Below are 23,313 nucleotides of genomic sequence, written 5' to 3'. Positions count from 1 at the left end.
TGTCAACCTTTCCTTATGCACCTTTTGACCATGCTGACCTTTATAATGTGTTGACATTTTGACTGTTGACCAATTGTGGACAAGCTTTTGGCTGTCGACCTAATGACCCATACCCGGGGGAGGAGTTCTGTACCTTTGAATGCACTCCATCTACCTTCAAACTGTACATGAATTCCTTTGTCTTATCAGATAGTTAATATTTTCAACAGCAATCTTCTCTACTGAATGAGACTTTTTTTTCTGTCTTCTAATCCAAAACAAATCAATAATTATATTCAGTTCACTTTGATTTACATGGGTTCTAATCTGTATTTACCAATGCTGCTTTCTGACAAGAAGAATAAACCATGTATGAGTTGGAAGGTTCGTTGTTCTGCAAATTTGCGAGACTGCAGATTATTAACAACTGCGTATGCGCATGGCTCGTGGCGTGTATTTAGGAGTCCAAACAGCGACAAATATTAGCAAGTACTTTTTTCGCAGTCCCATTGCAACCTGACTGAAAGGAAGCTGCCATTTGTGGGTGTCACTTGCCCGTTTTCTGGGAGTTTCAATAAAAACACAGGCAGGCCCAAGCGGTTTTTACGGAGGGTGTGTGACGTCAGCTCTGGCCTCAATAAGCCGGTCTTGCACAGACTAGAAAAATCCTTAGATGGCGAGTGAGTTGCGTATTATTTACAGCTGATCATGATACAAGTCATTTTGATGATTTGTGCCCCACAATCTTCAGCGAAGGTAGACACACACCCACTGTTGAATGGAGAAATAGGGAAACGAAGGGCTGGGTGTAGCTGCTCAACCCAGCGTCTGATAGTCACACAGCACACACAAAAGAGGATGGAACGCACATCTCCAACGTCATGCAGTCCAAACCACACCACACAAACCAAACCACACAAGCTGGCAAGGACACCCAGATGTACCGCTAGATGCTAAAGTTGGACAGAACATGATCTTACCTGAAGGATATTGGCATTACCGCTGGGCATGTTATTTTCCTGCCTGATTTGAAACTGATGAAATGTACTCTGCTCTTTTACATGCACCCTGGTACCCCACTGATCTTCTGCATGACTGCGGTACACCACTTCCCTCTGAACTTGGCTCCTTCGATCCCGCTCCAACGGAAATGTTTCCCCTCTGCCTGTCTTGCCCGCTTTTGCATTGCATTTGCTTGTAGAAAAGCCAGACTTGCTTGCTGTTGCCTCCCAGGCTAAAATAATCCTGCCAACTGCTGATCTAGGTTTACTTTTGTCTCTCTCCAAGACTTAGTAAATAGACCCCTTAGTCCAGTGGTTCTCAACCTTGCATGTTTTCCAGGTATCCAAACAGAATCACAGGTGAAATAATTAACTCCTCTTCTGATCTTTTAAAATGTGCCAGTGAATAATGAGTGCACCTGCCGGGTGATCTGTTGGGGGGGTCCTGAGGACCAAGGTTGAGAACCACTGGCTTAGTCACACACATATACTCAAAGTGTATGTATGTATGTACATTATATTATATTATGTACAATATGTCACATATCAAATTACTCATCAGTTTCCTGGTGCATCCAAGTCACATGACATTGTGGCTAAGATGCATTTTCATCAGAATAGATGCAAAAAGGTCACTCAACGTTAGCAATTTCACATGATAGGGCAGGGTTGCTGACTTTTGTTATCTCCTCTGCAGGAGAAGCCCAGAGAGGAGACTTTCAGCAAGAGTTCGAGGGGTGGGGCTTGAGCATAACCTCATTAAGCCCCACTCCCATGCTGAAAAATTACCCCGTTTGCCTATCTCCGTGGAGGGCTAAATGACACGATTATGACACTTAGCCCCACTCCTACGGAGATCGGCAAATCAGGTTAGCTGAACACTGCGGTCAGGGGGGGAGGAAGCCACAAACGGGGCGGCGGCGAGCAGGGGTCCCCCCCATTCTGAGAGGGTAGGCAACTTTGTGATAGGGTGTGCCAAGAAGTGCTGTTTGGCTCGACTGCTGCAAAGATGTATGAGTACATGCCTGTGGGTGTGGTATGGGACTCCGACAGTCATTATCCCGACTGCCCGGAGTCAGACAGCATGGCGAGCGCAAAAAAGCCCCTTGCGGGCACTGTGGATCGCTACGCGAGCACCCATTCTATTCTCCCTCTATGGGGGTCGTGGACCCCCACGAGGTAAAATAGCAGGTGACTGTTGGGCACCCGGCTGTCAGCGTTTTGACAGTCGGGATACCGACGTCGGGTAAACTACTGTCGGGAATCAGTCCGGCACCCCATGCCTGTACTGTATGTGTAATTGATACTGGGAACAACTAATGCATGGAGAGGATGCAAGTACCAGTTTTGTGGCTTGCTTTACTACCAATTTTTTTGCTGCACAGCATTGTGTCTTATGCAGATCTTTTGCAGGAAAAGATGATCATATACAGGTAAAGGGTAGTCTCAATAAGTATATTAAAAGGGTTGTGTGCTTTGTCCAAAAAATGCCTGCTCATAGTTAATAAAGTTCAGAAAAAGTCAGGCGGTTAATCCTCAATAGGTATGTGTTTTTTTTGTATACAGAACATTTTCATGTTAATTTATCTAACATACTGTACAATTCTCCAGATCCTGAAAGAAAATATTGTAGAACTAATGTAATCGTCACATGAGATTGCAACAGGGTTCGAAAAAAACAAAACTAAACCACTTGTTTTTTCCTTGGTTTAAACTTTTTGGGTGCTTTAAATCCATTGTTTTTTTTTTTTGTTTTTGTTTTTTTAATTCATGAAAAAAGTACTGCTTTCAATATTAATGATATGATGATGTGAGGCATTTCTATTTATTGGAAACCTTGCTCAACCGTGTTTTAATGCTTTCTAACATGAACAATTTAAAGTTATTAGTCTTTGATATAATTTCTTCATCTTTCATTAAAACCAATTTTTTTTACTGCTCATTATCTGTGTGAAATATCTGGTAGGCACCATTGATTCTTAACCACACACCCTCTTTGATGTAAAGCTGGGCCTACGGACATCTGGGCCTTCAGTTGTAGCATAACTAATTATACTTCTTGGAATCAGTCTGATGACTCCAGTGCGGGAAGAATCTAGCTACAGGTGCTATTTAGTGAGGTGCACAGACCCAACAGGTACCTGGCTCTGGCATAAAGCGGCATCAGGAAACCGGGGTAGATGTATGAAGCAGTGATGAGGGAGGAGAAGTGATTAATGGTGCTTTCAGACCGCAAAACTGGCTTTGACCAGGTATTTTAAAACGGTTCTAAAAACTGGTCTGCCAGCTAAAACCCCTTTCACACTGCATGTCTTTAAACGATATTTCAATGCAGTTTTTGTTCCTTCACAACACTGAATCCGTTTTAACCCATAGAAAACAGTGGATGAAAAAAAAACGATTCTGAAACGGGTAGGACCCTGCTTTATTACTGTTTAGAAATACCAGTTCAATAGAATTACATTTTAAAACAATAAAAAAACGGCAATATAACGGGTAAAAAGTGTGGTCTGAAAGAGGCATAAGTGCTACTTTATCATTGGCCAATCAGTTCCTACCTGTACCTTTTTTAATCCCAGCCTGTAACTTAACAGTCAGGATCTGATTGGCCGGTGATAAAGTACCAGGCACTTTATTTTCTCTTCCCTTATCACTGCTTCATACATCTGCCCATCAGATACTAAAGAAAATAAAAAGGTAATTCCAGGAAACCTTAGCTGCACATATCAAGATGAAGGCTCATGCATGTAACAGGTGGGAAGCATTAGTGTGTCAGTAAATAAAGAACAAATGTGATAACCATAGGCGTGCACATCACATTGTAATAGGGTGTGCACTGCTGGGGGTCATGTCTAAAGGCCCCCATACACTATGCTATTTGGGCACGATTTTGCCATAAAATCGGCCCAAATCGCATATGGAGACATGACCTCCGACCCGATGCGCGGCCCCGTGCGCATCGGAGTCGGCAGGTCGGACGGGCTGCACATAAGATTTTCTAAATCTTATGTGCTGCCCGGAGCCATGCGGGGACTGCAGCTGCCGGGGGGACCTACCAGAGCCGGGCGGAGGGATCAGGGGAGCGGCGCAGGGAACCCGGCAGAGGAGGAGAAGACGCTGCCATCAGCGGGAGCAGGAGGGGCGGCGCAGAGTACCAGAGAGCCAGGCAGGAGAAGACGCTGCCAGGCAGCGCGAGTGGCGCCGGGAGCAGAACACTTTAAAAAAAAAAAGCCCATACAAACGCATAGGAAGCCATTGATTGGCTGAGACCAGTGTTCCCTCTAAGCTGTGCGCACGTGTGCGCGCACACAACTCGATGAGCATGCGCACAGACATTACAACATAGCGCACAAAGCAGCAGTGGTCCCTTTTTGCAGTTGTGGACTCAATTAATGTGTGTTTCACCCATTGACTACATTGTCTGCTGTGTTTTGAATGTTTAAATGTTTAATATGATTTTGAAGTAAAGTTAACACGGTACTTGTTTCCTAGAACGGCCACAACGATTTAGATCGTTGTGGTCGTAAGATAAAAAATCGGATCGATCGCATCGCATGCGATTTGGTCGCATACGATGCGACCGATCCGATCTGCCGATTTTTCACCCGATTTTTTTTTTTTTTACACCAGATTTGTTTAAATTGCCCCCCCAAATGTTAATAAGTGTGCTAGACCCCACGATAGACGTGAACCCGAAGCGTGGCGAGCGCAGCGAGCCCGCGAGGGGCGGCGGTGCGCGTCCTCCGACCTTTTCATTCCCCTACTATCCACTAGGGCGTGGAGTGAGAATATAATAGTGTGGCGAGCGCAGCGAGCCACCGAGCCCGAAGCGTGGCGAGCGCAGCGAGCCCCGCGAGGGGACGCGTCTAACTTCACAGGTATACGCGTCCCCTCGCGGGGCTCGCTGCGCTCGCCACGCTTCGGGCTCGGTGGCTCGCTGCGCTCGCCACACTATTATATTCTCACTCCACGCCCTAGTGGATAGTAGGGGAATGAAAAGGTCGGAGGACGCGCACCGCCGCCCCTCGCGGGCTCGCTGCGCTCGCCACGCTTCGGGTTCACGTCTATCGTGGGGTCATGGCGGGCACATAAAAAATGTGAAATGGGTCATATTGGCCCATTTCACCTTTTTTATCATTTTTCCCTATGTGAGATGGACTTAATCAAGTCCATCTCATCTTGTGCCATTATAATGGCACAAGACCGACCGATTTCAATGTTAAAAGATTTTTTAACATTGAAGTCTATGGAAAAATCGGGTCAATCGGTCGGTCGCATCGCGGCCGATTTTAATTGGTCGCGACCGACCGATTGACCCGATTTCTGTCAATCAAAGTGAAAAAATTGTAAAAAATCGGCCACATCGTGAGGATCGTGTCCCTTAATTAAGAGCCACGATCACTCACGATTGTGGCCGTTCTAGGAAACAAGTACCGTTAACACAAATGCTAATATATATATGTGACGCACAAAAATTTAAATTTCCTTCCAAAGTTGCACATCCAAAATCATTTGCCGCACTCAGCCTTCGTAAAATTAGAGGGAACATTGGCTGAGACCTCTCTCAGCCAATCGCTAATTGGCTGAGAGAGGTCTCAGCCAATCAATGGCTTCCTATGCGTTTGTATGGGCTTTTTTTTTTTTTTTTTTTAAGTTTTCTGCTGCTCCCGAGTTCCGCCGCTGCCAGGCAGTGTCTTCCCTTGCCCGGCTCTCTGGTACTCTGCGCCGCCCCCTGCTCCTCACCGCCCGCAGCTCCCCGTTACATGTGGTAAATCGCAAGCGATTTATCACATGTAAATTTGGCACATCAAGTGACAAATTGTATGTTAGCCTCCCGGGGAGCTGCTGGGCGCGTCACAGGAGAATTGGGTCCGACTTGTCCTAAGGACAAGTCGGTCTAATGTATGGGGGCCTTAAGACTGATAATTAGTGTATGTATACGTTATCCCAGGCAGAGCCCCCTTATACATACATGACACCAGGCAGTGCCCCTGTCGGGAGCTTAACCCCAGGCAGAGCCCCATCATACACATTACACCAGGCAAAGTCTCTATCCCACATGTTACGCCAGGTCGGGGTCCTTGTTACACATTTTTCACCAGGCAGAGCCTTCTCCAATCATCTTATGCCAGGCGGAGTCCCCATCATAGGCAGAAAAGGAGAGGAGGGGGCAGATGGGGGGGGGGGGGGTAATAACTTGCCAAGGGGCGCAGGCTCTAATGGGGGCTGGCAATAGGCTATGTCCCTTAAATACTACAAATTGTGGCACTCAGAGCCACCCCTTCTCTGCTATATCCTAGTGCAGTGGTTCTAAAACTCGGTCCTCAGGATACCCAAAGTGCCTATGTTTTGTAAGTTTTTGCATTACTGAGGTGAATAAGACGCGATGCAGTCAAAATCTATCAAAAACTATTGACCGACAGTCAAAATCTTGACATTTAAAATCCCGACAAGGTCAAAATACCGACATATAGAGTGTAGACAGGTGAAAAAGTCAACATGACTTTCGATCGACAGGTAGGTCGACATGGGTTTTTTGACCCGACATGTGCCGACAGGCGGTATTTCATGCCCTACCATCCATAGGGCGTGGTGGGAGAATAAAATAGTGTGCCGAGTGATGCGACGGGCTGCAGTTGACTTCAAACTGTGTCTGTGTCTGTGTCGACTGTGTTGACATTCGGGTCAAAACTGTGAAAACACCATGTCGACCACGCGACCTGTTGACTGAAAGTAATGTTGACTTTTTAACCTTTCTACATTCTATATGTCGGTATTTTGACCTTGTCGGGATTTTGACCGTCGGTCAATAGCTGTCGGGATGAAGGAGTGTTTGGCAAGATGAAGACTGCAGCTTATTTGTACTGAGGGGCAGATTTATTAAGCTCGGTGAAGTAAAAAACTGTCTGGTGTTTATCACCGGCCAATCAGCTCCTACCTGTCATTTTTCAAACCAAGCCTGTAACTTTACAGGTAGGATCTGATTGGCTGGTGATAAAAAACCAGACAGTTTATCACTTCACCGAGCTTAATAAATCTACCCCTGAGTCCTTTAAGCACCAAATGGGGCTATTTGGCATTATTTGAGGATACATTTATTTGGACACATCAGCCCCAACTTAAGAGGGCAGTACACTTACTTTTTTTTTATTTTTATGGAAGTTGTACACCGACAGTAAAATATACATTTTATTACCCGCTTTGGTGGTATGCTCGGATATTTCTGGGCATGCCACAATATATTGTCCTGCCCCAGAAAAACCCACCACGCAAGGGTTTAATATAGATTAGGACTGTGAAATCTAAAACAATAAAGTGAAATAGAGAAAATAAATAGTGTAGTTAATATGACGTTATGCATGGACCCCATCCATGTTTAATATATGTTGGGACGTGGAATATATTTAATCTGGTGGTGCTCCCTTAAGGTTTGTACGCATGCATTGATTTACTTTCAATTCTATTTTGATTTGATTTGCTTTCGATTTCCCCAATTCCACCCCTTTCGATTTGGCCTTTGCTTTCCATACGATTTCACATTCGATCTGCACTTTGGCATTCAATATCGAATTTGATTTTTATTCAAGGCACAATGTACACATTCCATTTATGTGATCAAATTCAATATTTCCTTGCCTGAACGGTCTATTTTTCTTTTCGGTATAGAGAAAATGGGAGAAAATGTGGATCAGAAGCATCTTTAAAACCTTTTGATTTCATTTTGCTTCTATAAGCAAAATCAAATCGAAATCCTGTTAAAATCACAGCATGTTTACACACCTTAAGAGTTTAGGCTATGAACAGCGAAAGAGGGAAAAAACTAACTCTTTGTCTAGGCACTTCTTAATAACAAAATTAATATTAAAATCATTTATTATTGCTTATTAAAATTGACAAACATATAACATATAAAAACAGTGCACACCTTTTGTACTACCATTTTCATTAATGTGATGCCTTTGTTAATCAAAAAAATAAATTTGGTATCTAATTTGGCCTTTGTAGCCTTCTTGGATGAATATCTGGTGAGGGATTGTGTCGCCATAAGTTCATTGCGTATTACCCTGCGTATTGTTTGTAGTATATTGAAAATAAAAGAAAAATACTCTTCAAAAAAGAAGCTACAAGTGTTTTTTCATTCTATTTCATTTTAGTTTTATTGGAAGACATTACATACTTATACCCCTTTCACACTGCAGCTCTTAACCGGTATATTGCCGAAATGGTTAGAGCTGCAGTGTGAAAGCACCAGTCTGCAAAAAAAGTCCTACACTGTTCAAAGCCATTCACACTGCATGAAAAACGGCTCTGAACAGCTATATAGGACTCAGGCAGTAGCTACAAGAGCGCAGTGCATATGTAATGAGCCGCTCATTACATATGCACTAGGCTCTTGTAGCTACTGCCTATGTGCATATGAGCTCATTACATATGCACTGTGCTCTCATAGCTACTGTCTGACCTGCTTGAGAGCCGGTATTTATGTGCGGTGTGAAAGGGGTTTAAAACGGTAATATACCGTTTGAAATACCGTTTCAAAATACCGGGTCTCACATTCTACTGCAATACTGTTGCTTGATAATCTGTTAAAATGTAAAATTAATTAAAATACATAGGGGGGTATTCAATTCCGGGTGCTATTTCGGACAGTGGAAATGGCGCCAGGCTGCCTATTCAATCCTGCCATTTCCAACAGCATTTAAGGTGGATCTCGACAAAACAGATCTGACTTTCAAACCTATCGGATATGTTTTGTTATAAACAGCCGTGGATTGTTGAATTCACAGCTGTATCTCTACAATGCACACTCATTTTTGCTGGCACACCCCCTTTTCACCACTCGACAGACGTAACATTGAATTCCGCCTGTCGAGAAACTGTCAAGCCAAGCGAAAATGGGCTAGGAATCCAGTATTAAATACCCCCCCCCCCCCCATAGTCACTCTGCATTAGAAACTCCAATACTTTTTGAATTATAAAGCACCTAGTACTAATTATTATTAATAATATGAAGTATAGGTACTTTATAGTGATTATTATTAATAAATAACCTGGATATAATAGGATACAAATTGGTGCGTATTAGAGAATAAGACGTTGGAGGATACTCAATCCTTATATAAATAAATACCTATTGTTGTAAAGTGCACGGTTAGCCTGCCACCTTATTTTTACTACACTTTATTTTCTCTATATTATTATACTATTATCTATATTAAAAAAAAATGTTCTATTTTAAAATACTAGGTGCACCATCTACATGATAGCCTTTCCTTTTTATGTTTTTGTTTGATATCCTTGTGTAATGGATGATTATATGGATAATCATATTAAAAGGACAGGTGAAGAGACTGCTCTGATTATGATAGCTCCAGGAGCTCCCTCCCAGCTCTATTCACAGCACACTATTTTGAATCAACCCTATTACGTCAAATCTTAGTATTTTAAGTCTGGAGTATATGATCTATATGGAGGCCTTCAGAGTTTGGCTGAAACGCCCAGACAAACAAGGAGTTAAATACTGTGCACATTGGGGGAAATTTACTAAGATGGGAGTTCTGTTTCAAATGGGATGTAGCTATGGGAAACTAATCAGAATCTACTTATTTATATAGCACCTTCTAGAACAGGGCTGGGCAACACCGGCCCTCCAGATGTTGATGAACTACACATCCCAGCATGCCTTGCATCAGTTTCAGCATGGCCACATAGCAAAACCTAAGGCAAAGCATCCTGGGATGTGTAGTTCACTAACATCTGGAGGGCCGGTGTTGCCCAGCCCTGTTCTAGAAGATACTAGATAGTATCTAATTAGTTGCCCATAGCAACATCCCATGTGAACTAGAATTTCAATCTTAGTAAATTTCCCCCAATGTGTGCAAAAAGCACTAATATTTTATTTATTTTATATTGAAATAATAATTTTTCTCTTTTTCCAGGAAAAAACTTGTACACCAATGAATATGTAGCTATTAAACTGGTGAGTTGAGTGATGTTCTCTATAATATACATGTACCTGTGTAGTACAGTAGCTTATTGCCATTTACAATACTTTTTATTTCCCATAGGAGCCTATTAAGTCCAGAGCTCCCCAATTACATTTAGAATACCGCTTCTATAAACAGCTTGGTAACTCAGGTGAGATCCAGTTCTAGGTTTTGGTGTACATGTAAGTTACAATTGTTACCTTTCCTACTGTAATATTTAGATCTCTTTTCAGAAAGGGAGTATTTTTATGCGTAATCACAAATCAAACCTATTTTTCCTAGTAGGCTTCCAAACCATCATATAAGCTTTACAAAGCTACAGTATTTGATCACTTACAAAGTGAAAAAAAAATTCTCCACAAAAAGGTGTGGTAAATGAATACTGTATATATTATTAATGGCTGAAACAGAGACTTGAGGTCCCATAGTAGTTGGCTTATTTTTTAATTTGTCTCACCTATTTTCTAAAATTAGAATTGCTGTTTATTGTCTTTATATGATGGTATTTTTAACAAACAAGGAATCTGTCTACTTCACCATCTTCCCTTTTTTGTCCTGTCCCCAAAATGATGCACTTAATGTACAGGGTCATATTTATCTCTTGCAATGTTACCACCATACCATTTTACCATAGTAGCTGTCCCGCACTTAAAGTATCTTCACTGTGTACATACAGTAGCTGTATCCATATATTTATGTTCTAACATGGACTAATGTCAGTAATATCCAAGCCTATTGTATTGCATGTTTATATACAATTTAGCAATCAGCAATCAAAATATATTTCCCAACATTTCTAAATGCTAAATGAAGACCCTTGGTTTGCATAAACCATACAAATATGCCTTTAAGATATCTTCAATGTTTTTAGATCTGTGTATGTGCAGATCTGAGGCTCCAGTGTTGCATTTGGAGGTGGTGACAGTGCAGCATTCCATAAAAGGTTGTTCCCTTTTTCTCATTATGCTTAGTGGCTCTAAGAAGCATGAGTTATAGGGTCATCCTGAATAACCTCAAGATTTCACACATGTCCAATGCTCATTCAGGTGATCGGATTCTACTGTACGTCCTCAAACAAAGCAGCGGATTGCAGAAGACAGCATACAGTGTCTTTTGTATATTTTAGCACAGCCACTGGGTTCAAAGACTCAAAAGCTGTGCTAGCTGTGTCCATCTCTGAATAAGGCCCTATGTCCTCATAAGTTCCAACCCCGATGTTTGTTAATTGGTCTGACCAGTTGAAAAGTATGATCAAATGTTGACCGCATGATATAGCAGGAGATTAGCAACACTGTTGTAGTGTAAGCACTGTAATTGTGTTGGAATGAGAACTTCCTGTATTTTATTACATTAGGCACTATTTCTAGTGTTGAGTTTAAATCCTAATTGGCTAAAGGACCTTTTCCAAATCTAATCCTAAGCCTCCTCCCAGTCACTATTAACCCTTTCATACTGCACCTTGGACCCAGGTAATTGCCGGATGTGTCGACCCGGTTCAAGGTGCGGTATTAAAGCATCGGATCATATAACACTGATCAATCAACCGGATTGATCAACCCGGCAATTTGAACAGGGTTATAAGAAGGGTTAAACCTGGTTCACCCTCGAGATTCCAGGTCCAACCCTGCTTAGCAATGTGAAAGGGGTATAACCTTCCCTCCAGCAGCCTACCAAACATCCCCCCTTACTATAGCTTACCCACCTAGCCCACAGCATAATCTCCTCCCAATTCCCAACCATAACCTCCACAGGGTGCTTTATCCCACTCCTGCAGCCTAAGTCTAACCTCTCCCTATCCCTACTGTATGTGCCAAACCCAAATCTTCATCTGGTCCATTGGATCCTCCAAAGCACTGAATCCTCCCCCTAATGAGGAGGGTCATGTGCTTGGATCTAGCATCTACCTTATTACTACCTGTATTTTGCTTTCTTTTGTTTGATCCTTGACTGCTCTTTTTTTTTTTTTGTGCTTATTTGTTTGAATGATTTCTAGAACAAGGGGAGATGAAATTGGAGCCAGAAAGTGCAAAAAGTAACATAAGAAAGATGTTTAATTACAGAAAATTATGGAATAATAAGTGGTTGTGGTGGTTACTCAATTAGCAATATCAAAAACTGTCTTACCTTTGTCTTACCTTTGTCTTTAAAATGTATATATTAAGAATAAAACATCCTCTACTTCCCACAAGAACTGAATTTAAAGGAAGAAAAGAACAGACATGTTTTATTTGTTACTTATGTAAAATATGTACATTAATCTGTTCGGTATCTGGGTCGACAATGACTAGGTCACACACTAATGGTCGACACCTAAGAATGGTAGACAAACCATAGGTCGACAATGACAGGATGTTGACACAAGCTACAGGTTGACATGAAGATGGCCAACACAGGTTTTTTTTTGGGGGGGGGGGGGGGGGCGACTTGGTTCATACTTTACCATCCAAGTGAGTTAGCTTATAATAGTGTGCAAAGCACAGCCTCACAGCAAGGCTCCATGCCAGAAGCATGGTGCGCTCACACGGCACACTTATACGGTGTCCATGTCGACACCAAAAAACTTGTAACAACCTTTTCAATGTCGATCACGTTCATGTGGACCTTTTAGCTAGTGTCGACCTTGTGTTACTTTTGACCTAGACATTATCTATCATCTATACCAAAAAAATCTGTTCTTAATTTGCACACATTTGTTATACTTTTCCCCTCTTGTCTTTGCTGTTTCTTCTGCTTATCTGACTCCTGATTTCTTTTTGATTTCAGAGGGTCTTCCTCAGGTGTATTATTTTGGCCCTTGTGGAAAATATAATGCTATGGTTCTAGAACTGCTTGGTCCCAGTCTGGAAGACTTGTTTGACCTGTGTGATAGAACATTCACCCTCAAAACAGTACTGATGATTGCAGTCCAGCTAGTGAGTTGTTGAGGTTCAATTTTATTTTTATGCCACATTTGCCCTATATATGTTGATTTTGTCAATTGTTTCACATATTCATTAGTATTACATAATTTTGTTCTACTTCAGATCTCACGTATTGAGTATGTACACACAAAAAGCCTCATCTACCGAGATGTAAAGCCGGAGAACTTCTTGTTAGGTCGACCTGGAAGTAGGAGGCAGAAAACCATCCACATAATTGACTTTGGCTTGGCCAAAGAGTACTGGGACCCAGAGACCAAAAAACATATTCCCTACCGAGAACACAAGAGTTTGACAGGAACTGCAAGATACATGAGTATCAACACACATTTGGGAAAGGGTAAGAAGGACTTAAGCAGTGTGAGAAATGTGTTCAGACATAAATAAGAGATTGAGAGAGAACCTATATGAGAGGTGGTTGTTCTTCAATAGACAGGGTGTCTGACATAAACTACCCCGATTCCCCTACCCCCATTTTTCTCTCTCCAGTTTCAACCCTAATCCCACAAGCACCTGTCCCCCTTTCCCAGACACCTGTTGTAGATGACTTTTTACAACTAGTTCAGTGTACTGTGTGTGTGACTATTTAATTTTGTTGAAGGCATATGTTTATGTTTTGTTACATGTTGTTTATATTGCAAATAAATTTTTTTTTTCCCTTTTGTTGGTGTATTTAGAACAGAGCCGCAGAGATGATCTTGAAGCGTTGGGCCATATGTTCATGTATTTCCTCCGAGGAAGTCTGCCCTGGCAGGGTCTAAAGGTGCGAATGGATGGCAAAGCCTTTCTAGAGGATCATTTATTTTACTTATGTGCCCTATTTTCTCAAATTACGCAGAAGTACTGTGTATATACAGTATAGAACATAGGTGTCAAATAGGTGTGAGTTGGCCTGTGCAAGCTATTTTCAGGACAAATTCACACTGCAAATTGACGTAAATTCCTGTTTTTTTTTTTTTTTTTTTGGGACGCACCCTCGAGTGTATGAAAAAGTACAACAATCTTATCTTATGGTAAAAAATTTGGGAGTTGCTTAAGAACTCCTTGCCACTCCAGCCCTCATCTCAACAACTATTTAGGCATTTGTACAGTTTACTTTGACCCAATATAATTTTGAGGTTAAAAAAAGCTAAATGGTCTCCATTTACCCCATAATCAACTTATTTTGTGAAATTATGCACAATGCTACGTCAATTCTCTTGTAATTAAACAAAATATTTTTAAATGCACAAATAAGACATTTAACACATAAGAGTATCTAGTACATTGGTCCCCAACCTTTTTTTCTCTCCCGTACCCCTTGATTAGGATTTTCACATATGCGTACCCCCTCCTCTCAATTTTAAATATCCACAGTACTTATGAGTGGAGTGGAAGTAAGCGGTATGCGTATCCTTATGGGTTTCCTTATATTAAGGAGGAACAGTGTGTGGTCAGGAATTGGGTCCCTCTGTGTCTGGCCGCTGGCTGTGTACTGTCTCCAAAGTTCCCGGTAGGATTAATGCCAATGCTTCCTCCACCCATATCAGTGTGGGGCAGATGATTGCTGATGTGAGGGCATTACAGGTAGCTCCCAGTAGATTGTTGGTCGGGCAAAAGCATGAGGTGACGACGCAGACGGAACCGGATGTCCTGCAACGGTTGATGGCAATGAGAGACTTCTTCCACCATCGGGAGACTTCTTCTGCCATTATCGATATTATATTCAAGTACCCCAGTGATGGCTAACATTGACACTCCAGCTGTTGTTGAACTACACATCCTAGCATGCCCTGCATCAGTTTTAGTATGGCCAAATAGTAAAACTGTAGCAGGGAATGCTGGGATGTGTAGTTCAACAGCAGCTGGAGTGTCAAGGTTAGCCATCACTGAAGTACCCCCAACTGGTCTTTCAGGGTACCCAAGGTTGGGAACCACTGATCTATTTAGTATATTGTTTATGCCCACTTACAGTCTATATGATTCTGCTAACGAGGTGCCACTTATCAGGGAACGTCTCCCCAATTTTTCATTCACTTTTCCCACCAGATTGCATTTATTATAGGTCTTTCATGGTCTTTTTTTTCTTTGTGTGTCTATGACGACATAGGTCGCCATGGACTCCGTATAAATGTGCTGCATCTCCTCACATGGCTCACTGTGCTCGCAATACTTCTGGCACAGTGCCTCATAGTGCTCAGCTCACTGATATATTCTCCCTCTATGCATACTGGGATGGAAAACAAGTGGGGTTTAAAAAAAAATCATGAAAAACTCACGTCAGCCTTTTGACTATTTCAACCTAATACATGTCAACCTTTTTCATGTGTTGACCATTTGACCAATAGTGGTCGACCTTTTGACTGTCGATCTAGACACTGTCAACCTAATGGCCGAATACCCTTGAGTCCTGTTGGAGAAAGAGCACTATAAAAATAAACTCTACCCTATTTTCAGATCTGTATGAGTGAGTATAGCTGCAGGAGTTTTATACATTGTTGATTCTTGATCTTTATATTAATGTGGACACCATTTTCCTCTATTTGCTTTGTGTGAAACATGTTCAATATTTTTTTATGTGGTGCACAAGGAACATGAGTAGCTGGTACTGACAGTTGTTTTCTTAATTGGTAAAAGAAAAGCTAAAACTACAAAAACATTTAACGAAGTAAAAAAATGTTTGCGTGATGATGAAATTGTATTTTCTTCCTGGGGATTCATGGGTTAACCTCAGGAGGGTAGAGTTGTAGGTGGATCCAGAGGACCGGGTACAAACCAGCAAAGCTTTTAGGTATCCCAGAATGTGAGGCTCCTCTCCCCTATAACCCTGCCTCCATGCTCAGAGAATCAGTTTTATTGTTGGTGCCAGCAGGAAGCTGGAGCACTAGCACTGCTTTCAAGTGGGACTGCCCTGATGCAATCCCAAGATTTTCTTTATTAATTTTGTTTTTTCTAATTTACACTTTTGAGCATGCTGCGCTGTCTTTTTGACTTTCAGCGGTGCAGCTCCAACACCCCGCCGGCGCCAAAAGTCCCCCACATCCTCTGCTAAGAGTGGAACTTTCGGCGGAGGTGGTGCCCTGCATCTAGCACTGGCTGTACTGCAAGAATATTTGCTTTTCTGCAAATACGCTTGGATTTGGATTTGACAATGACCCTCCCCGCTTCAAGGTCCATATCTCAGCACTTTTGGTGTGTTCCCAAATGAAAACAGCACATCTACCAGACATACTGTACCATCCTTTCTTCAGGAAGCATTGCATATTCAACCTCCATGTGTTCCTCCAATGGCCCATGGGATTTATCCATGGTTCTTGAGGCTCTAGATGGCCCTCCATTTGAACCCCTACAAAAGGTCGGTCTCAAAGGGCTTACTGCAAAGGTGTTTTCTTGCTTGCAATATCATCAGCAAGAAGGGTATCAGATTTGGGTGCACTTCTGTGTCTCTCTTCTTTTTTGATATTTCATAATGACAGGGCTGTCCATACACGGCCTACACACTTATCTAAAGTGGTATCAAAATTCCATATAAATCAGAAATTTAATCTGCCTTTAATTCACCGGATTTGTTCTCTTAATAGTACGAGCTCTTTGTATTTGTGGCAGTACCAGTTCTATGTGACTCTCTCACTCATTCTTTGTTCTGTATGGATTCCATAAACAAGGTTGGCCAGCCAACAATCAAACACTGGCATACTGGACCCGAATGGTAATTGCACAGGCTGATCTACAATTACGGCATCAATCTCTGCATACTCTGCTAGGTCTGTTAGACCTACATGGATGGCATGTTGTGGTTCATCCGCTGAACATTTTGTGTGAGGCAGCAATGTGGTCCTCTGTCCACACATTTCTATGGTTTTATGCTTTCAACACATTTGCCTCCTAGGATGCCTCATTTGGTTGACAGATATCTCTGGTCCTCAGGCACGTTTCCTACAATTATTGGAATGCTTTGGGACATCCCCAAAGTTAACCCTGTGGAACCCATGAAGTCTGAAGAAGAAAATGATTATGGTAAAAATTACCTTTGTTAACTCTTTCTTTAAGGTTTATGGGATCCACAGGGCGCCCACCCAAACATGCCTGGCCAATTTGAGACATTACGATGTTGGTCACGGATTCCTTCCTTCTGTCTATGAGTTGAGTGTACTGTTGTGTCCATAACCTTTCTTCTTCCCTTTCCACTTCCTGCTTTGCCCTGGTTGACAAAAATGATTCTCTGAGCATGAAGGCGGGGAGAGTAGCCGGGCATCCTGGGATACCTTCTTGAGAAGGCTATGGAGTGAGGAAGGAAGCTGTGCATGGAGATTAGGAGGGCTGAAAGCATTAGAGACTGTGTCAAACATGTCCTCTTTCATTTAGGCTGACACACTAAAGGAAAGATATCAGAAGATTGGGGACACCAAAAGATCCACTCCTGTAGAAGTCTTGTGTGATAATTTTCCTGGTGAGTATTCATACAGATATGGCTATTATAGTGGTTCCCCAACTTTTTTGAATTACAACACTGTAGTGTAGGCGTAGGCAACCTGTGGCTCTCTAGCTCTTGTCAAACTACAAGTCCCAGCATGCCTTGCCACAGTTTTGCTATCAGAGTGTGCTAAAACTGTGGCATGGCATGCTAGGACTTGTAGTTTCACAACCGCTGGAGAGCTATAGGTTGCCTACGCCTGCCCTAGTGTATCAGGATAAATGCAATAAATTCCAAATGCTTTTTGACTTTGTGTGAATCCATCCCTAAGCATATAAGTATGTTTACAGTGTTTAATTAAATAGCTATTATTTATGTGCTGTATTCCATACCATTATAGCAGTATCCAATACATTATGGAACCCAGATTTTCTAATTGAACCAACTAAAGAAAGATTACTAGCATAAATTCTTACCCTAAGTCACTCATTATCAGCAGAAGCAGCAGCAGGCTATGGGTCAGTGCACACCAAGACTGTGTTATCATGTTCTGTGTCTCTCTTCTGTCAGGGGTTTTCTCAAGAGGGGAAAATGAGATAGCCAGCAAGAAATGAGCAGCAACAGCAAATCGCTGTCCATGTAAAGAAACTCCTCAGTTGCACCCCTTGCAGAATCTGGAAGATTAGGAGTGTAGTGCAGGACAACATGAGATTTATGATTAAAATGGGAGCCACATGCAGGAAGTTAGATCACTATGAATTAATGAGTTAATTGTGTTTATATGTCATCCTATGGTTCAGTAATGTGGTAAGGGACTAGTCACTTATGTTTGTACAGATATTTATTTTTGGAAGTCACCAATGGTAGTTTTTCCTATTACAATAATCGTAAAAAAATGTGAATTGGTCCTGGGCCACCACCAACCCAGGACACCCCTACAAGTTCCCTGAGGCACCCCAGGGTGCACGGAGCGCAGTCTATTCACTAAATGTTAGAAAGATCTTAAGTAGTACATGGTGTTGGGTAAGTAGAGTAATCTGTGAATCAGCAGCATGCACTTGTAACTGACATACTGTATATTATTAAGTGACAGATGGAATTTATAGTGGAGTTTGTGTGTGTCTCTTTCTGTGTCCATCTCTTTTGCTGCCACTCTTGTGTATCTTTTTATATGTGTTTCTGTCTGTTTTTCTCCCTTTTTCTTTTTTTTCTTCCCTTATGTGGACCACTGTGTTTGCATTCAGCACACTGAACATTGTGAGTGATAGTCCAAGTAACACTTTTCCCTATCCCTCGCAGAGGAGATGGCTACCTACCTTCGTTATGTTCGCCGTCTCGACTTTTTTGAAAAGCCAGATTATGATTATCTTCGACGACTATTTACGGACCTTTTAGATCAGCGAGGACTCATCTTTGATTACGAATATGATTGGGTGGGAAAAACATTGGTGAGTTTTGACAGAAATGATTTACTATACCAACTCGCTTGTGAATTAGTGGCATTTTCTATAAATGTCACTTTCAGTGATTTAATATAGTTTCATTTTTGTTCTCAGCCTACTCCTATAGGCTCTGTAACGGGTGATGCTCCCACACCATCACAGAACAAAAATCAACCACATTTAAAGCACCAGGTACTTAGAAATAGAGCACATTGGATTAGGGTGAAATTTGACACCTCTTAAACACTTCACTTATTCTGTTTATAGGGATTGAATTCCACCAATGGAGATCTGAACATAGATGATCCAACAGCTGGTCATTCCAATGCTCCCATAACAGCGCACACAGGAGTGGATGTGACAGATGACACCAAGTAAGTAATTGGTTGGTGGCTTGTGGGTTTGAAAGTGCTGATGTTCTAGTATTGATGTTGTATTTTATATAGTATTACATTCAAAGTAAAAGTGTATACCTATGAGGATGCAGGTTTTATAATGAATGGTAGGGCCATCTTTCTTGTCTGTTGTATGTGATTTGTGGGACTGATTCTTAGTTGCAAGCAATAATATGTACACATAAATATCATTTTTTTTTTGGTGTGTAACTGCGTGTGCTTCTAAATTTCTAAAAGGGTTGCATGGTGCTTGCAACTAACTGTGTTTACGTACAGAGTTACAGGAGCAATTAAGCCATTTTGACTTTGGGATGTATTAGGCAATGACTGAGGGTGGCTAAACAGACACACAACGATATTCTGTTTAATGGGTGTGTTATGGAAGTATGGCAGATGTGTTGCAAGCTCGTACACTGGAGGCCATACCATGATGAACATTGTGCCCCTATGTTGGGAATGGTGTGAGTTCTGATTTTTGTGACTGCAAGCACACAAATTGGGCATGCATGCTCTTGTGCATTTAGACGCACACTTGTATAACAGGTGAAGGATTTTTATTTGCATTATAATAAAGTCGCAGACATGACTAAAGCAAAATACACTGACTCATTTGAATCAGCCCCTGAATGCCATTTGTTTATTTTAAAATATAGAATATAGTGCATCTGGAAAGTATTCACGGCGCTTCACTTTTTCAACATTTTGTTATGTTACAGACTTATTCCAAAATGGAATACATTTATTTTTTCCTTCAAAATTCTACACACAGTACCTCATAGTGACAACATGAAAAAAAGGTTTTGGGAGATTTTTGCAAATTTATTAAAATTAAAAAATAAAAATGAGATATCACATGTACATGAAGTATTCACTGCCTCTGCCATGAAGCTCAAAATTTTGCTCAGGTGCAAATTATCCTTGAGATGTTCCTACAGCTTAACTGGAGTCCATCTGTGGTAAATTTAGTTGATTGGACAAGATTTGGAAAGGCACACACCTGTCTATATAAGGTCCCACACTTGACAGTGCATGTCAGAGCACAAACCAAGCATTAAGTTGAAGGTCCCAATGAGAATAGTGGCCTCCATCATCTGTAAATCGAAGAAGAAGTAGAGAACCACCAGGACTCTTACTAGAGTTGGCCGGCCATCTAAACTGAGCTATCAGGGGAGAAGGGCTCTAGTTAGCAAGGTGACCAAGAACGAAATGGTAACTCAGTCAGAGCTACAGCATTACTCTGTGGTGAGAGGAGAACTTTCCAGAAAGCCAACTATCTCTGCAACAATCCACCAATCAGGCCTGTATGTTAGAGTGAGTGGCCAGACGGAAGCCACTCCTTAGTAAAAATCACATGGCAGCCCGCCTGGAGTTTGCCAAAATGCACCTGAAGGACTCTTAGACCATGAGAAACAAAATTCTCTGGTCTGATGAGACAAAAATGTTACTCTTTGGCATGAATGTCAGGCGTCCTATTTGGTGGAAACCAGGCACCGCTAATCACCAGGCCAATACCATCCCTACAGTGAAGCATGGTGGTGGCAACAACGTGCTGTGTGGATATTTTCAGTGGCAGGAACTGGAAGTCTAGTCAGGATAGAGGGAAAGATTAATGCAGAATTGTACAGACATTCTGGATGAAAACCTGCTCTGGAATGCTCTTGACCTCAGACTAGGGTGACGGTTCATCTATCAGCAGGACAACTAGCCTAAGAGCACAGCCAGTATATCAAAGGAGTGGCTTCAGTACAACTCTGAATGTCCTTGAGTGGCCCAGCCAGAGCCCAGACTTGAATCCGATTGAACATTGTTGGAGAGATCAGAAAATGGCTGTACACCAAAGCTTCCCATCCAACCTGAAGGAGCCAAAAGTGCATCAACAAAGTATTGAGCAAAGGCTCTGAATACTTATGTACATGTGATTTCTTAGTTTATTATTTTTAATAAATTAGCAAAAATCTCCCAAAAACTTTTTGCAGGTTGTCATTATGGTCTGTGACATAACCAAATGTGGAAAAAATTGAAGCACTGTGAATACTTTCCAGATGCACTGTAACGACTTTATATAAAGTAAAAAATAAATATAAATTCCACTTGAGCATTAAAATGCAAAATGGTAATTTTCTTTCTATACCCCTTCATTTGTGTGATGTGATAGACATTTTAGTGTGAATATATGTATTATTATTGTTGTTGTTTATTTATATGGCTCCACAAGGGTTCCGCAGCACCTGACCATACATAGATAAGCCAAAAAAATTAAATAACAAATTAAAGTACAAGGCAAATTATGACATGTACATAGTAAATAAAGACTTGCATCAGGGGACAGAACACATGGAATTATCTGGGTGGCAGATATTTAAACTAAGAAAAGCACATGAGGAGAGAAGGCCCTGCTCATGAGAGCTTACATTCTTGTGACAATACCGTATAACCTGTGGTTAGACATATGTAGGCTTCACATGGATGTTATCTAGTGCTTATTCTCAAAATGTTTTGAATAAAAACTTTTAACAGTTATAATGCAAAAACTAATGCATGTGAATGTACCAGTACATGCACACACACATTTTGACAACAATTCACTTCATTCTGAAATGAGTGATGATACTTCTAGTGGGAATTCCAATTTTGTTCCTGCATGGACGTGTTTGACAAAATAGCTTCCTGGTCACTGCCATCAAGCGAAGATTAAGGAGTGGTCATAAAGTATACCATGGAGCATACGGAAGCATATGACCTAACCTTTCCTGGTCCTGATTGCTAAAAGAAGTGGAGTACAGGGTGACCGGATGTAAGGTAATTATACATTTATTTATTAATATTCATTCACTGTTATTAGAAAAGTACCGTATATACTCGAGTATAAGTCGACCCGAATATAAGCCGAGTCATCTAATTGTACAACAAAAAACTGGGAAAACTCATTGACTCAAGTGGGACCCTCACTCGAGTATAAGCCGAGGGGGGCTTTTTCAGCATAAAAAATGTTCTGAAAAAGTAGGCTTATACTCAAGTATATATGTTATATACTGCCGGGACTCAGGGTTTGGATAAGATGCAATTGGACTATTTCTTATTCATTAAAGTTCATTGGGTACTCTTTACCTAGAACGGCGCCCACGATGTCCATCGCGGTCATCGGGGGTAAAAAATCGCGGGCATCGCATGCACTAAAAAAACGGGTGCGACGCGATGCCCGCGATTTTCCCATAGGGATCAATGTTAAAAGTGTGATTGGACGCGATTTTAGTGTTAAATGCCTCAATGCCCGCGATTTTTCCATAGGAAACAATGTAAAATGGGCCACAGAGCCCTAATAGTCCCCCTGAAGTCTTAAATGGCCCCCACAATTCTTAACGCCACCCCACGATCAACGTGAACCCGAAGCGTGGCGAGCGCAGCGAGCCCGCGTGGGGCGGCGGTACGCGTCCTCCGACCTTTTCATACCCCCACTATCCACGTCGGCGTGGAGTTGAGAATAGAATAGTGTGGCGAGCGCAGCGAGCCACTGAGCCCGAAGCGTGGCGAGGGGACGCGGATACCTGTGAAGCCCGCGAAGGGACGCGTTTACCTGTGAAGGTATCCGTGTCCCCTCGCGGGGCTCGCCACGCTTCGGGCTCGGTGGCTCGCTGCGCTCGCCACACTATTTTATTCTCAACTCCACGCCGACGTGGATAGTGGGGGTATGAAAAGGTCGGATGACGCGTACCGCCGCCCCTCGCGGGCTCGCTTCGCTCGCCACGCTTCGCTCGCCACGCTTCGGGTTGACGTTGATCGTGGGGTGGCGTTAACAATTGTGGGGGCCATTTCTGACTTTAGGGTGACTATTTGGGCTCTGTGGCCCATTTAACATTGTTTCCTATGGAAAAATCGCGGCCATTGAGCCATTGAACACTAAAATCGCGTCCAATCACACTTTTAACATTGATCCCTATGGGAAATCGCGGGCATCGCATCGCACCCGTTTTTTAGTGCATGCGATGGTCGCGATGGGCGCCGTTCTAGGTAAAGAGTACCGTTCATTGCAACATCAGTAACTATTGCTATTGTCACACAAAATTCCAGTGATGTCTTTTGGGAGTTTCTCTACGGTAGGAGGCCTTCAACTTGTGTACTGTGGTTATTCGAAAGAAACATGATTAACACCATAGCCATATCTAATGACTCCTAACGTCTCTCTCCTGGCTAATAAAGG

At 42.0% G+C, this 23,313-nt stretch overlaps 1 protein-coding gene across 4 annotated transcripts in view; it reads left to right on the top strand.

Annotated features, from left to right (window-relative positions):
- The window catches only part of CSNK1G2 (casein kinase 1 gamma 2), a 43,303-nt gene that overhangs the window by 9,417 nt on the left and 10,573 nt on the right, over positions 1-23,313 (top strand). For 2 of the 4 annotated variants that reach the window (XR_014472983.1, XR_014472982.1), the window contains exons 3-12: positions 9,920-9,960; positions 10,049-10,118; positions 12,731-12,879; positions 12,991-13,225; positions 13,563-13,648; positions 17,230-17,314; positions 18,578-18,726; positions 18,835-18,912; positions 18,988-19,094; positions 21,733-21,914. Coding sequence is in view for 2 of the 4 variants with exons in the window: in XM_083179424.1 (XP_083035550.1) it covers positions 9,920-9,960; positions 10,049-10,118; positions 12,731-12,879; positions 12,991-13,225; positions 13,563-13,648; positions 17,230-17,314; positions 18,578-18,726; positions 18,835-18,912; positions 18,988-19,094 (1,000 nt within the window). In the remaining 2 variants the exon portion in view is untranslated. The remainder of the gene's footprint in view (positions 1-9,919; positions 9,961-10,048; positions 10,119-12,730; positions 12,880-12,990; positions 13,226-13,562; positions 13,649-17,229; positions 17,315-18,577; positions 18,727-18,834; positions 18,913-18,987; positions 19,095-21,732; positions 21,915-23,313) is intronic. The other 2 variants (XM_083179424.1, XM_083179425.1) reach the window with 1 other exon arrangement.

This window comes from Crinia signifera, chromosome 1 (assembly GCF_055691185.1).
Source record: "Crinia signifera chromosome 1, ASM5569118v1, whole genome shotgun sequence".
NCBI lineage: Eukaryota > Metazoa > Chordata > Amphibia > Anura > Myobatrachidae > Crinia > Crinia signifera.
Note: the sequence above shows the minus strand (reverse complement) of the source record. Positions and strands in the feature narration are given on the sequence as shown.